Source organism: Aythya ferina, assembly GCF_964211825.1.
Source record: "Aythya ferina genome assembly, chromosome: 5".
Lineage (NCBI taxonomy): Eukaryota > Metazoa > Chordata > Aves > Anseriformes > Anatidae > Aythya > Aythya ferina.
In genome coordinates, this window is record NC_140301.1 from 21,266,924 (window position 1) to 21,284,291 (window position 17,368).

At 35.9% G+C, this 17,368-nt stretch overlaps 1 protein-coding gene across 3 annotated transcripts in view; it reads right to left on the bottom strand.

The window, feature by feature from the left end:
- ARHGAP5 (Rho GTPase activating protein 5) overlaps positions 1-17,368 on the bottom strand; it is a 45,821-nt gene that overhangs the window by 4,758 nt on the left and 23,695 nt on the right. For all 3 annotated transcript variants that reach the window (XM_084521009.1, XM_084521007.1, XM_084521008.1), the window contains 3 exons: positions 7,504-7,581; positions 6,068-6,199; positions 4,952-5,057 (listed from right to left, as the gene is read on the bottom strand). In XM_084521009.1, coding sequence (XP_084377135.1) covers positions 4,952-5,057; positions 6,068-6,199; positions 7,504-7,581 — 316 coding nt within the window. The remainder of the gene's footprint in view (positions 1-4,951; positions 5,058-6,067; positions 6,200-7,503; positions 7,582-17,368) is intronic.

Consider the following 17,368-nt stretch of genomic DNA (forward strand, 5'->3'; position numbering starts at 1 on the left):
TTTCTTTTTGTATTTAACGTTCCTAATACTATGACTTACCACAGTCACACCGAACCAAAATCTCTATTTTGTTTCTCTGATGTAAGCAAGTAGCACTGCAACTCCTGTGATTACTGCAGCATTCTTCCAAAGCAATGTCTAATCAGACTCGGTTCACTCATCTGCTGCTTATTAAAGCAAGCACAAATGAGCTAACTTATTATTTCTATGCTCATTCTCTTCTTGTAGTCACTTGCTGTGTTTCACAAGATGCTGAATTAGGCTGAGCCAGGATATCTACTTAACATGCCAGCAGCAGCTACTGCAACTGTAACTGAACTCTGATCACGAAGTTAATAAGTATCTTATTATTAACTAGTAGGGGAAAAGAAAAACAAATCACCTGGAAGTATTTTTGCAAGTATTTTATCAGCAAAACTATTAATATTATTCCATACACATTTTGCACAGAAGCTTCTAAACAAAGCAGCATTTGAGCTTTAAAATAATAAAAATATTTTAAATATATAAAATATTAAAGCTCTTAAAAGTGCAGAGTGAAGCAATAAAAAAAAAATTAGAAGACATTTTACCTAATATCAGCCAATATAATTTTAGGAAAAAAAATCCATTCCCTATGAAACTGCAGATTTGCCAATAAAAGACGTGGGGGAGAGTTCCATGAACCAGAATTAACTGAATACTGTCCAGCTCCAACAAAAGAAGGAATTTTTTCCTTATTGTCTCTCCCTGCCACGTGCAGCGTACAGGCTTCTCTGCTTATGCTCGTTAGGTTTGGCACCTGTCACACCCCTCTGTGAGCCAATCTGTTGAGCAGAACAGCACAACACTACCCTAGCAAACTAATTTTGTTTGTTTGTTTGGTTTACTTTGTTCTTATGTTTTTCCAATTAATAAGTAAATTCAACCTCAGTTCCAGATTTCCAGAACTTCACAGGAACAACTGAAAGGGAGATTGTGGTAATGATATAAGGAAGAACTGACAGGTTTTGACCATGCCTGAACTGCCAATTAATGTACAAGTTTACACATCAGACTAGTATCATAAACACTGGAATTAAAGAACATTATTAAATGTCAAGACAATCTATATAAACCAAGATAGTTTAAAAAATAAACAATTCTTTAAGCAGGGATCAATCTGAGTGCCACAGAGATCAGTTCCTTAGTCTATCATTATCACACCTCAAGAAAAAGCAACTTCTCCTGGTGAGTTAGTTACTGTTCTATGAATTACATAAAATTCCATGAAATATGTATGAAGTTTACAAAGTAATATATTTCTAGGTCAAATTAATCTACTAAATCTACAGAATCTACTCAAATGGTTTGATACCACAAAAACCAAAAAACCAACAACAACAAAAACCACCACCACCACCAAAAAATACTCCGAACTCAAAAGTCTTTTAACAAAATGTCTCTTACAGGCTGGGGAACTGCATTTGGAAAACAGTTCACTTTGGAAAGAACTGACACTAAGGAAGAAGAAAATACAGGTTCCCAAAAAAGGTAAACACGTTGAGACATTGAAACAAAAGAATTTCAAGATGCAACACAAGTACTAGATTACTCTTATGGGCTCTTGCTCTCAAACCAATGGTTGGGCTTGATGATCTTGAAGGCCTTTTCTAATCTAAATGATTCTACGAACTTTGTAAACATGGTTTTGATGACAGGACGTTCAGAAAAAGAATGAGCCCAGGTTTGGAAATTCTACCTCTCTGCAATGAATGGATTCACTGAATCAATTTTCCTAGGTTGGTGCTGTATGAACTACAGGAGAGAAACAGAGCCTGATGAATTCCAAAATACTTGTAAGCATGATGGTTTGGTTGCTTCTGACATAAGACTCTTCTTGGGCAGAAGATATGTAAACTAAACTAAAATACCCTGCGCTCTAAGTAACATCACAGTTTCATCTAGAAGTTACTAGTGAGAGTTGCATGAAACATCTGGTGTTAATAAACCTGCCAAACAAGTATGCTATTCTACTGGGAATACAATTCTTGTATTAAGGTAGACAAGACAAAGGCAACTGAGACACAGTTGTCGTGCAGAAATAGACAGGAAAAAAAACTTTAGTAACTTGTCAGTGACTATTTTGATGATCAGCAAGAGCAGACTGCAAAAATTTCTGACAGCTGGCTGTAGTCCATAGATTGAAAAGCTGTGAAAACCATAGTAAACACTACAATTATGGCTATAAAAAATATTTTCACTCATTTACAATGCATGTATAGTGGTAATTATAAAGGATAGACTTGTATTTTAGCACGCGCATTACTTATTCCAAATTGTGTGAGAGTACACAAATACTGCCTCTCGACCTGTTTTTAATAAACCTGGTCCAAAGGATATTGGGATACCATTCCTGAGTAAAAGCAATATTCATATTACTTTTATTTTATAAATATTGCAACTCCTACCATACTTTCCCCATACTACTTCAGAATCTTCTTGTGAGTGCTTAACAAATGTCTTTTTATCTTCTTTTATAATCATTCAAAATGAAAATGAAGAGTCTGTATTTCAACCTTGCCACTTCTCTTGACCCTACCATCTTTGTCCACTCCCAGCTCTTCAGGCTGTATACCCTGTATACCTGTGATCAGACTTCAAAAGCTGTGCAACCATGTTTTTCATAGTCCTCAGAAGCACACTGTGCCATATTAACTCTTACATATAAAGGGAGCCATTATAGAAGAAAAAATTAAAGCCAGTGTCAATACAACACCATCCTGTTTCAACAAAGTCTTTAAAACTCACTTCTACTTACTATTAATCAACCACAATTAGACAGCTAGCATACTATGAAAGGTACTTATCACACTGAAGAAATATTCATCTCCTCGCTGCTATTTACTGCATTCTCATGGTCTTTTATGTCTAGAGCAAAGTCATCGGGACAGTACTTGCATTCTTTGTTTCAATAACAAAGTCCTATGTTTGTGGACATACCAAAATAGTATCAATCACCAACCACTCACACTTAACTATATAACAATAGCACATTTCTCACTCTGCTGACATGTGAAATAAAAACTAAACAGTGAAAATAGCAGTTTGTAAAGAGAACTCTTCAGTCATGTAGAGAAGTGTTTTGGAGTGTTTTAGCTCATTTAATGAGAAATTCATCCAAAAAACACATTTCAATTTCTATTATATACTAGCAATAATTCTCCACTTGTTAATTTCTTAAAAATAAATATAGTCTATAAAGAATTCAGTTACAAGAAAAGGTCTGAGTTTATTTTAAGATCCTGTATTTACCTCCATATATATGCAACTGCTTATGCTTAGGCAGTTCTCTTGCTGAATGGCACTTACCTGCCACTGCAAATGAGAAAAATGACAGCCTCTCGTACTTAAGAAAACATTATTTGGTTACTAGCAACCTGTATGTATGTCACTCATCTTTAGGAGGATGAGAACGGACTGGAGAGCAAAGGCCAATATACATCACTACTGTTCTCCGGTAAGTTCTGTGATGAATTTATTTCAGTCATCTGTGTATGTGCATGCATTAGAACCTTTTCAGCATTTTTTACAATTGCGTTTAGCTCTTTAACCCGCAGCAATCTGGGTACTTGACACTGCAATTAGACTTTTGGTACACTCAGCTGTGCTATGCAAACAGATGACCAGCTGATGAATTCTGACAATTGCAGGACTGACACTATTTCACTGAATTCAAGTGACATGCGAGTTTCTATCTGGTCCATTAAGAACTACTGAAACATTTCAAGTGACTTATCTAGTAACTGTGTCAAATACGTGATGTTTCATTTTTACCTCAGAACATCTTTCAAGTATGCAATATAAAAACACATAGAAAAATTCTAATTATGACTATCTATTTTAGAGCTAGAAAACAGAATTTTTATTTGGCAAAACTGCAATGAAAAAATAGATACATTCCCTTGCAAAGGAAAATGAGTAACTTCATAAAGCTTTAGAAATATAGTTGTGACTGAGAGAAGTGTAAAGTAGGTGCCTAAATTTCAAAGCTTCTCATATACTCAATGAAAATAAAATTGTAGGTTGGAAACGACCTTTAGGATCATCAAGTCCAGCCATCCACTTAACACTAGAAATCTACCGCTAAACCATGTCTCTGCGTGCCACGTCCACGTATCTCAAATATGTCAAGGGATGGGGTCTTCACCACCTCCCTGGGCAGTCTGTTCCAAAGCCTACCCACCCATTCCATTAAGAAATTCTGCCCAATATCCAAGTTTAAACCTCCCCGGCGCAACTTGAGGCCATTGGCTCACATCCTACTCACTTGCCACCTGAGAAAAGAGAGGACACCCTCCTTGGTGCAACCTCCTTTCAGATAACTGTGGACAGAGATCAGGTCTCCACTCAACCTCCTCTTCTCCAGACTAGAGAACTGCAGTTCCTTCAGTCTCTCCTCATAACTCTTAATAACATAGTTAATCTGATTTAGTGGATTTCAGAGAATCCACTGTTTTAGATGAATAAGAAAAAGATAGTCTTTTTACATTTTATGACTGCATATTGTACACTTGCAGGGTGTACACTTCAAGGGTCAGATCAGATAGTATACATCTAGAAGTATTAAGACTATTTTAGTATTTTATTTTTTTTAAAGAAAGCCATTACATTTCCTTGTAAGAGGCAAGATTTAGGATATGAATGTAAGCAATTTACCATACTTATAGCTTTGTTCTACATTTTAGTCATTCAGTGGGTGTTTTTAGTGCTACATTTTAGATGCTGATTGAAGCTGACCATGATGACCTCCATGTTCCTTCGAACCTATATCAGCCTCTAACATTAGTAGCTACTTCCTGAGAAATGAGATCTGCAACAGTTGTGCAAATTTGTTCTTTCAGCTTTCTTGTGATATACAGCAATTAACAGTTACTAATACATCTATTTTTCGAGTGTTACAAATTAAAAAAATTAGTAGAAAATACTAAACCTGTTTAGATGCGTTATCACATATTTGAAGACATCGTAGTTAACCGGGTGGAACTTCTTCACAATTTCCTTTAATTCATGCAGTCGTTCTGTCCTATCCAGGATCTCTATAGAAACAAATGACATTTTCTCATACATTTAGAAAGAAATTCTGAATAGTGTTGCTCTCTTTTTCCTACTTTTTCCAATTGCATTGGAAAACAGTGAGACCACCTATATCACACATTCTAAGCTAGTGCATGTTTTGACTGAAGTTTAACTAATCAAGAAAAAAATAAAACCTCACCAGAAACATAGTAAATAAGGGATTTGCCTGAAAAGTACAGCAAAAACATCAAAAATAAGTGCTTAGAGATGTCATACAAAAATATAAAATTTCTAAGGGAATATACTTAAATGAAGTCCAGGCCCAAGCCTTAGGTTTACACTGATATTTTCACATTTTGAACAAAAAGCATTAAGAATATTGGATATCACAGCTGTATGCTGCAAAAATGAATAGCACTGCTTTTCTAAAACAGCTTGCTGGCACCCAGAAATGATCCCAAGAGAGATGTTCCCTCTTTAAGGAAAGGGAACAATTTAGTCATATTTTCACTTAAAACTTTTAAAGCATTTGTAAACATGGTTAACCATTTCATCTTACACAGAGTTCAAGAAGAATTTAAAAAAAATCTCAGATTTACCATAATATTCCATATATATGTCAGATTTCTACAGACTTCTTTGAATGGAAGCCATGATGAATTGAGGGGCGTTTCCCCCACGTACACACCTGCTTAACAACTACATACCTAACTACATTAGATTTCCAAGAGTTTTCATCATATGCAGAACAAATACAGAATTAAAAAAAGGAGATTCTTCCAATTAAATTTCCTAGGTAAACTAGAAATAATAGGCCACAACTTATTTAGAAAAATCTAATGTAACAAGTTTACTTCATCATATAGTCCAATTACTTTGAAAGAATGTTAACAAGAATTGGGTACATCTAAGCAATTAAAAAGTCAAGATAAAAATCAATGCAGGTAACCCTTCCAAGTACAATGAACTAAAAATAGCAATAAGGACAATCAATTTGTAAAAATAAAATCAAAACAAGATTATTACTTACTTGATGTTTCTAACAACTCCTGATGTAAAGAGTAAGGAATTAATGGATCTGGCAAATCTGCAAAAAAGGCTTTAAGAGCCCCAGCCACAGCATTAACTGTCACTTCCATAGACTCTAGACTGATATCATGATCTGTAAGACAAAATTAAACAGCACTGTAAGTAAAACCTACAGCTATCCTTCGTGGCATTTTATGAAAGCAAGAACTTATTGAAAATGCTGGAAATGAAAATGTTGCCAAATATTTGTCAAAAACGCACGACAAGGTGAATCAGTGGGTAAGATACCATCACTTTGACACACATGAAATCAAATTTAACAAGTCTGACAGTATTAAGAAAGCAGATCAGAAAATAAAGTTGTCTAACTCTGTGTGGATCTAAATGCACTTTTATTTGACATTAACTATTTTCTGATAATTCATTTTGCCCAAGAATGAGTTTTAAAATCTATTTCCCCAAATTTTGTTAAAAACTGGCACAATTTGCAGAGTTCATGTAGACACACTAACAAGATCACAAAGCCTTTTAAGCAAGGACAATAACACATGCAATAACAACACAGTGATTCTACATTGCCATATAACCTACTACTAGATTCACTGTAAAAGTCATGCTAGGTAATTTAAAAATTTTTCAAAAGTCCACTCCACCTGAAACATCATTTAATATAGTGACGTCTAGCGTTATATTTAGATTATCTGAAATAGTATAAAATGAGGCATTAAAGAAAATATATATTTATTCTCCTTATCATCTAGGAGGAATTTTTTCATCTATTTCACACAGATTTAATTTCATGACTCATATCCAAGAGGACTCTTAAAATATGTTTTTTTTTTTCTTTTTGAAGGATCAACTTTGATTAAATGAAAAAGCAGAAAGAAAAAATAATGCTGACCCTTCTCAATACACCCAGATGAACAGCATTATTCACTGATCATATTCCAGTACATTCCAGCATGAGGAAGGTGGTATTACAAATTCATTATCAAGATTTAATCCATGTTATCAAGTTAATCCATATTATATCAAGTTAATCCATATTATTCAGAGGGCTTTCAATAAAATAATTATCAAAAAGTTCTACATTCGGGGGGCGTGTGGGAAGGAAGTCAATGCTTTAATGCCTAGGAATGGTGAGCACTTTAGACTGCAGTTAAACTCATTTATACAGCTAGAATAGCACCTAGAAATTCCACAAGCAGCACTTAGAATCTTGTAGCCAGTTAAAACTGATTTTATCTCATCCTTAGTTTACACACAGCTTCAGTAATTACAACTTGAACTGTATCAGTACAACCTACCAGAGCATTAAGCACTCAGTACTAGAGAAAGCAGATTGAACATGTAACTCATTTACAGTGACTGCACTATCTTATAAATCCATGGTGAATTCAAGTTGTTTTGGCTTTAAATAATAAATTTGGGCATTACCTTGATCAAACTGTTTCTGAATGTTGTCTTGATCTGTTTTATTACCACTGACACGGTACAGGCCTTCAGTACACAATCCTTAGAAGGAGGGAAAAAACAGATATAAAACAAGGTTATGTACTACAGAGCAAAACAGAGCCAGTCATAATTATTTATTCAGAAGCCATAGGTAGGAACATAAATCCAAGTGCCTAAGAAGTTACATGGTAGTACTATATCACTGTAATTGTTATCAAAACAGGAAAATACCAATTGTTTTTTGATTACACTACTCCATTTAGTGTAAGTCAGGAGGGGAGCAAAGTGTTAGGAAGCAGAGGTTCTCCAGGCTGCTCATTATTACCTTGCCTTACTATGTGTTACTGAGTTATCATATTTCTAGCTGCCACCCTAGGTAAATAACATTACAATACAGATCCACACCTTCATTATGAACACAAACACAGACACACACTCATGATCGCTCGCTCCACCCCATTGATTATGCATCCTATCACATTGCTATCTGTTCTGCCCACAGCTACTCGCTAAACGGAAGCATCCAGACTGCTAATCACAGCCACCTGTAATCTTTTTCTTTGGCAATTTGGAAATCATTAAGGACAACAACCAGTTCATAGTCCACAGTTCTTCATCTTTACAGTTACAAAATTATCTATATGCTACATCTCCATAGCACTACATGCTTTTATTTAAAAAACAACAACAACAACAAACTTTTAGAGCTCTATAAAAGTTTCTTGGCTCTTTACCATCACAGCCCAGTAACTGAATGCATTTTCCACCATCAAGTCAATACAGCAACTCCTCAGTCATACCTCAGTCTCAGAGCATGTTGATTACCAGCAAACACAAGAAATCCTGCTCACACGCTGCAAGTACAGAATACACGTAACTACTTCATACAGCTGGGAAAGTTGCATTAATCCATTTGGCAATTATCACTCTTATAACTCCGTTTCTCCCTCTTCATGCCGCACACACATTTCTTTACTGGCCCCATCAAGACTACCTTTGTAACTTTTGAGTATTTCTTCTTCAAAAAACCTTCCATTTAGCTTTCCAAATCCATATTGCCAAGAATCTTTTCTTTTAAGTATTTACCAAAACTGTCCTTTCAAAAAAAAAAAACAAAGCACTATATGCTGCTTTCCTCAAAAAGCAGCAGGAGATAAAAATTGGTGGCACAGGGCAAAATTTGGGATTCAATGATTTCCACAGCTGGAGGGGTTTCAAACCTGCCTTCAAAAATGCGCCCCAAATGCTGTCACAGAAAAATTTTGTATTCCTCTTGCTGAAGTTGTAAATAAAGGAATAAAATTTAAAAAAAAATAAAAAATCACTGGTAGGTAAGAACAAGCTAGGATCGTTTAGTACAGGAGAACTCTCAGTTAGATCCCCCACAGCCCCAGGGTATTCTGTGCTTTATCCAACTACCATTCCATTTCTTTCTGCACAAAGGGAAATGAATCTGCTGCAACAGCATTTTCTGTAAAGTCTGATTCAGTCGCTGTTTAGTAAGAGAGCTTAAACCTTCAATACTTGGACTGGGCTGCTGTGGAGACAGAGATGCTCTATGGTAGTATCTGGTGTTTTTGTTTTTTTTCCCCTATTTCACCACACAGTAGACACCTCTTTGCTCAGACCACTACAGCTCTGAGATACCATAAAAGCTAACACAGCACTTCTGAAAATTTTCAGGAGATGCCTACTAACTTTAGGCATCTTCTTCCAAGAACAGCAGCTGAGTGCTGCAATTCTGGATTATGCTCACTAAATTTGTCTCTTACATTCCTCATACAAAAATAATTTTTCCTGCTTTTATATTCTAGAAAATAACACCTCATGAAACAGTTGATGAGCTGTTAGTATGCTGTTCTTTTAAGGCACACGCAGAAAAAAGTTTAATCTGTTTGTGTACATACATGTACACGAACTTAGAAGTTCGATGATGTGATTTAAGTAATGTTTCAAGTTTATATTTTTTGTTGGGTTTGCTGTTGTTTTATTAACCAACCAGGTCTCTGTAATGTTTGTTACATCAAGATCTTCAAGTATAACATTGCAGTTTACCCATCTAAACTTGACAGCTCATGACCACATTAACCTCAGGAACAAGGCAGACCAAGGCCTGCCCAGCACAATATCCTATTTCCACACCAGCACGCAGGACATACTTGAGGGAAGAGGTAGGAGCAGCAGGAGAAGAAATGAGTAAGTTTTCTGTGGTACATCCTCCCATCTTCCTACGAATGCTTTTGCATAAGGACTTGCAATCGCCATTTGAGTTTTTATCCTCCCCTAATTCAGCTAAAATCCCTTTAAGTCATTTATTGTGGTCTTTACAACAACTCATGGCAGAGAGCTCTTTCAGAATTCAGTAAGGTAGAGCATGAAAACATACTGGTTTTATGCTCAGTATCTGAAGTTTTCCTAAAGCTTTTTTGTTGTGTTAACAAGCAGTGAGCTCTCTACTCTGTCAAAACTATGGTTTTTTTTTGTTTATTTTGTTTTGTTTTTTATTTTGCAATTTCCCTTCCTCAGAAATTTTCTAAGCTGATCTGTTTAGTTGTTCTTACATCAAAAGCCACCATTACTGTCCTGTGCAGTATCTTTTCCAAATTCTTTTCTACTCTAAAGCAGATTGATCCAAACTGCAAGCCCTATTGAAGCTGCGTGTGTAACGTGGAATTACACTATAGGATCGTTTTTCGCCATACGTTCTCTTTAATTCTTTCAGTTCTTTTTGCTTGTTTGACACCACGTATTGAGAGTAGATGTTTTCAGACAGCTTCTCTGATGATTTTAAAGCCTTCTGCGGAGTGACAACAGCTATACTAATATTTAGCCTGACTAAGAGTCACACAGTAGCTGCCAACTTGGCATCTGCAGCCAGGTTCTCACTCTCATTGTACTGCCTCCGTTTTGAACGCGTGCCATCTCATCACAGCACGCCTGTTTCTCCCCAGTCTAATTCCTTCCCCTACAGTGACCAACTGAATTTTTCAGGAGTCATTTGCTACTACAGCAGCCAAGATGATCATTCTCAGAGTTACCTCTGTAAATTTTGTGATCTCTACCAGCCCATAATTTTACTCCACAGATTGACCTAATGTACCACTTCTCAACCACTATGCCAGCCAGACTACGCAGGACTCAGGGAACCTCCACCTGACTGAGCCAGACCGGTAATTTTGATGTACAAGAATGTAGGTACCTACAGAGCAAAGAATGCGAATTCTTTTCAAGTAAGAAAAGCCTGACACTAAATTAAATTATATAAATACATTTAAAATGTTCCTAATCTGTGCACAGAAACACTGGCATTTAAAGAATCACAACTTTCAATTCACACACTCAAAAACAGCACCAGAAACGTTTGACTGATTTTTGCAATAATATATAAATTATTGAAATGTTCAATAAAAGGAATCAGTATGAAGAAAATAAGCAGTACTTTCAGGAAGACTCAAAAATAGGAAGTTCTCATCCAATGCTGAATTAACAGTTCTACAGTCTTCATTAACCAACTATTAAACAAGCTCTCAACCAGTTTATGAACTACTACTCCATCTCATACTTCACGGCCAGTTCATTTACAAAACAAAAAACAACTTCAATTAAAATGACACGATAAAAAGCAATTCACTTTTTCTGTGCTTGCCAAAGCAAACAGGCACATTCTTTACTTCATTAAAAATGGACCAGATCTGAAGATACTGTAATTTTGTTTGGTCACTGGGCACGGAGGAAGGTAGGGGAATAAGAGTAGCAGCTAACCAGAAGTACTGACATCGTGGTCTTGTCTGCATTGTTTAGGAATTCTTTACATAATTCCCATGATGTTTCCTTTGAAGAGATACCTTAATTAGCAATACAGCTCAAGTGCACAACATGTGTTTATGAATATTTCAAAACATATTTGTTTACAGCTTTTAATGATTCTCACACACTAATAAATTAACACGTGTGCTCCTCCCTCCATCCGTCTGGTAGTCAGTCTTCCTTCAGAAGAAACAACTGATGCCTGTTTTCCCCTCCTCTTGCGTTTCGACAGAATTTCCTCCCTGCTGATTAATTCCAAAGTTGCGATGCCCAAATTGAAGTCATCACAGAACTGCTCTGGTTGGAAAGCACCTCAGGAGGTCATTACTCCAACCTCCTGCTCAAACAAGGGTCAATGCTGAATTCAGATTAAGCTGTGTAGGTCTTTGTCTAATCTGATCTTGAATACCTCCAAGAACAGAGTGCCCACCAACACTTGCAGTAACATGTACCAGTGTTTCAATAAACCTCAGAATAAGATTTTTCTCCCATCCAGTAGGAACCTCCAATTTTAATGATTATTGTTTCTAGTTCTCCTGCTATGCACATCAGTGTTTAGCTTGGCTCCATCACCTCAGCTATCTCCTCACAGGTATGAGAGCGCTACTTTCCTTAGCCTTTCTCCCTCCAAACTGTGCCAATCCAGTTCCCATTACCTTTCCTCACAAGTCATGAGCTCCAGACCCTGACCCTCTTTCTGCTAGACTCTCTCAAGTTTGTCTACATCTTTCTTGTAGTATTTCAGATGAATTTTAATAAGTCCTGAGAAAAGAAGCACAATTACTTCAAGTTACTGCCTACCCTTCTGTTGGGTCAGTCCATTACATCCTCAGCTGCCTTTGTTAGCAGGATGCACTACTGACTCGTGCTTGGTCTGTCTATCACCAGAACCCCCCAGATCCTGTCCAGCTGCACTTACCAGTTGCATGAAGTCAAGCACTGAATTTATTAAATGGCAAACTGTGCTAGTATTCATAATATTAGTTTTATGCCTCCTTACTTGGTAAACAGACTTGAAATGTCATTTGTATCAAGCTTTTCACCTATTGTTTAAAAACGTACGCCAACAAAAAATCCAAAAAGCAAATTAAAGGAATATTTAAATATTTTAAAAGCTCATATATTATATACTCATATATATGAGTAGTTAGCATGAATAGGTTTAGCCAAAATTACTAAAAAAAATTTAGCTGGGAAAGCTAAAAATAATCAACAACTGTAGGTGTTTGGTAACAGATAAACAGAACTTGAAAATAAATTGGCAGCATATAAAACAGCATAAAAATGTCACTACGTTAACTACATCAAAATACTCTATGAACTTGCAATAAACACTTTTTACACTTAAAGTTTAGAACAGAATTAACATTCAATAGGTATCTTTACCTTGTTTTGCAATTATAAAATTCAATCATACCAACAACATTGAGACAGAAAAAATTACTTTTGTTGAAAATAAGGATTTAATTAGCCTTCAGAAACCTGTTTTCCTCTCTTTCAAACCAAATTGACTACTTCTGAGTCTGGGTAGCTATGCAAAATTCATGTAATACTAGAGAACTCTGAAAAAATATACTTCTTACTCTTCACATGGCAATTCTTAAAGAGAAATGCACAATCACAGAATTCATGCTATTAATATAGTTAACGTACAGTTGAGCTTCAAAAATTATCTGATCTCTGCTGCCTATACAAAGAAAAAACAAGAATGTATTAAAAAACGTAATGGTCTACATAGTTGTAGAGAAGCAGCTCTAGTTTTGAGGCTAGCTCTGCTTCCCCGCTGTGAGCATTTCCATAAATCTGGTTTGCAGAACACTACTACATATTTTAAGTGATGTACCAAAATGACCTTCTATTCATTCCATCAGGAGAAAGCAACAAACGCGCAAGAACTGTATCCTCAAACCTCTGTTTAGAAGCCTACAGCTGAAAATAACTACTAATGTCAAAAAGTCAATTTCAGCAGCTGCCCTTAAAAGCAAGTTACATAGTGATTTAAGGTGACAGAGGTAAAAGCATACAAACATCAGCAGGTTATGCACTACACAATACCACCAGTGATTATAAAAGTACTTACATAGTCTGTAAAAGGTTACAGGTAAGACTATAATATCTTTACCAGAAAAGTAAATTTTCCTGAACATGTATCTTTGTACCAAGATGTTTAGTGGAAAGGTTGATAATTCACCATTATCAAGTTACTTACCTGAAAGGTAAAATTATTTTCAATCATCTCATTCAATGAATCAACAAGAGCGAGCTCTGACAACCAACCAAAGATTACTCATCCTGCTATAATTATAATGAATTCAAAAATGAAAGGCTTGGATAGAGGAAACATTTGCCTATAATCATGGACAACATATGAATACCCACATAGAGTTTTTTTTATAGTATTTAGGCACATTTTCATCAGTATTATTAAATTTAAGATAATCTTACATGATATGGTAATTTTTTAAATCAATAGGTGCTGACAAAGCAAAATATTATGGGCTATCCCTGCTTTGTGGTATTAGCAACAACAGTACACACTGCTGCCAAACTGGGGGTTCTGATACATGCTTATTACTTACTAGGTTTAGATCTGCTAAAGCACTGAACACTTTACTCCCTCAGTTTCTACCTTTAGTGCTATCAAGGAAAGTTTCCAAAGAAATTTGAGCCCTTGATCATCTTTGAAAAGCAGAAATTATTTGACTCCATAAAGCAAAATCAGTCTAGAACAAAAAATTCCTGCTGGAAAATATCAACCAAAACAGGAACACACAGAAAGTACCTTCATGCGTATGTATCTACAAACGTATACCTGAAAGTAAGCGATTCTCAGCAGATCTAGCTTTATCCTGACAGGATTCTTATGGCACCTTCCGACAAAAAACTTGTTGAGTTAGAAAAGGGTAGAATTTTCACCTCCTGGATTTACTTCCATTTGTCCAAATTATTCCTCTTCCACTGATAAACACTCATGTTTTTAAATGTGAGGATATTCCAAAGCACCACGATAAAACAGAAAAATCCATTGGCATTTTCTACATGCTGTCAATTCTTTACAGTTTAAGTTGAGTAAGAATCTTCAAGAACAGTTTCTGATCTTATCTGAGGATCCAGAGCAAAACAGGGAAAACTGCATTTTACACTGGGTACTTTTTAGCCTCAGTCACAATTCTGAAAAGTGGGTCTAAAGCATCTTCTATAATTTCATGAGGCAAGGAGAGGAAACATGAAAATTTTAGATTAGCCCTTCAATTTAAAGTTAGCTGTATCTTCTTAAAAAAAATAAAAATAAAAAATTAATTCAGCCACAGTGCAAATTACATGCGATAATATAAAGGGAAGGAGCCGAACTCCATTAACTTCTATGGTTCTAAGTACCTTAAAGGGAAGCTAAACAAATCTGTCCTCCATAAAACAAATATACTGATTAGCTTCATTCAAGCAGAGTTGGAGAAGACTACAGATCTTGATTAAAAAGAAAGATGATGATAGTAAACACGGGTATGTCTGATGAGTCAGTCAGTACTAACATCAGGCTGACTTGCTAAGAGAAAGCTGAAGCATTGGAGGACTCCCCAGGGGCAAGCAGCTGATATGATAGCTTTATCAAATGGAGCTGGTACTGTTCTGGACTCCAGGCTGCAGCTAATAGATCTTGACTTGCCTTCTGCAGACTGATCATCTCCAAAACCGTTTTCATGGGATTTTCTACAAGATAGTACCAAAGTTGATGATGGGAGTCTATTTCAGCAGAGGACTTGAAGGCAAGGCAAGTGAAAATTTTATTTCCCTTGTAGCATGCTTCTCTCGAAGAAGGCAAAAATAGGTTCTATCAAAGGAGGAGGCTGCATGAAAACTAGAACACATGGTTTGAATCTCATCAGATTTCTACAGAATATTAACCTAATATAAAAATAACACACATCAGCAATAAGACTCACACACCCAAGTAAGGGAGCTGTAAAGAACAACCAAAACTTATACAGAATCCAAACTAGGAGAAGAAAAAACTAATTCAGATCAAAAGTAGAGGCTTTGTTCCATCTTTTCCAAATGATTAACAGAAACAGCAGGACAACAGTCTTCACAGTCACACACAAAGCACACAGATGGCTCAAGGTTTGTGCTGCTTACACATACGGCCAGAATTAAAATCCTCCAGTTTTCAGTACCTGCACAGCAGCAGATCAGGAGAACCAGCATACAAGCAATACCTCCCCAGCCACCACCTTCTGAGGAGCCCCACACATTCTGAACCCACCAGCAGCTTAACTAAACACCTTATCCTTCAAAGACAGGTCATTAGAGGAGACAAAAAGTGTTAGATCTACTGGATGCTTCAGTTATCTAATGATTATGATGAAAAACGATGACTATTCATGTTTACTCTCCATTATATCTCTCTCTCACTCCACAAGCTGGTAAAAATGATCCGTTCAGAGAAATACTAGATTTTCTCTTAAAGGTCTCCCACAAAGTCAACAGATAACAGACAATAATACTTCCAAGAAAAAGGAACTTTCTTTAGATCCAGATGTACAATTTTGGGGTTTGAAAGTGTTCTTACAAAGTTACATGTGCTCAAATTTAAGATATTACTTATGGATTCTAAAGACTTTTTTTTTTTTTTTTACAAGTTATTTTTTCTACCAAGACACTACTGGCAAAACGTCTGTTCTAAATAGCTGTATATAGTAGGTGTATGTAGCCATTTTTAAAGAACATAAATTCAGACCATGACTTGCACTATATTTTTGCTGCATACAACAGCAAGCAAATTAGAGTGGTATAGATCATCTATTATATATTACTCCTCCTCTTCTTTCTCCTTCCCCATTCTTTTTCCAGGTGAGGAGGAGAAAGTAAGAGGGATGAAAATACCGCTCTTACCTGCAGGCAAAGAATCAATAGGAGGTAAAGGTTAAAGACAGATACACTTACATCTTTGACTCCCAAAAGGTCACTGCCTGAGGTTTCACCTATTTTTTTTATTATTATTATTGTAATAATGCACTACAGAAGTTGACAGAAACAGCCATCAGGCTTACTGCCTGTAGTAAACCTTTTGGAAATGCTTACTGTTCTCATACATGGCAATAAAATTGAATTTCAGAAAGGAAATTCTTCAGTTTTATTCTTGCTCAAAGTTACTGTCATCTTACAGCTAAAATTGTATCACAGAACGAAGGAAACGTAGACAACAGGTACTGTTTCACTCTGCTCTCAACATCCAACAGCAGGCATCCAAGGGATGTTCCTGCTTGTGTTTCACCACCAATTGTTCAACCTTATGCCTTCACTTGCTTCAAATGTAGTCAATTAGCATTTATGAAACTTCAGAGCTAGCAAGAGCTTCTCACAAAGTGAAAATTAGTGCTCTCCACTTTTAAAAACAGAACAGAAAAAACAAAACTTAACCAGAGATAATACCCAAGCTTCAGAAAAAATTCCTTCTCCAAAATGTAATCTTATGTTGGACCAGTTAATATCATTTTATTCGCCTCATGGCCCCCCAGTAAAGAGGATGAAAGCAAGAGGGCTCAAACACATGACCAGGAAGGCACTTAAAAAGATGAAAAAAAGCTGAAATTTCACCTTAGTGCAAAGACGCATTAATATTGTACAATAAGCTGGAAATTTGGAAATTAAATAAATTGCTTAGTATTGCTAATGCAGAAATACATAGATTTAGAAAGTAAAGCTTTCTTCGTAACAAGTTAAAGTGCAAGTACAGGTTAACCCGCAAAATAAATAAATAAAAGTGAGTTGACTTAACAAACCATATCAAGTATCTAATTTCTGCAACTGGTAGAAGTAGATTTCAGAGCTTTTCAGTGTGTTACATAACATACTGCGGCAAAAGTGAGACATGCAGAATGGAACGCTGCTAGGTTAAAAGTCATTGGATATTACAAACTGAAGTCTTTTTTTTTTTTTTTTAAATTACAGGAAACATTAAACTTCAAATGTTTCTCAATAACCTGTGAAATACTCGTGCAAATAAATAAGACAAACACGTATTAAGCATATAATTTAGAAA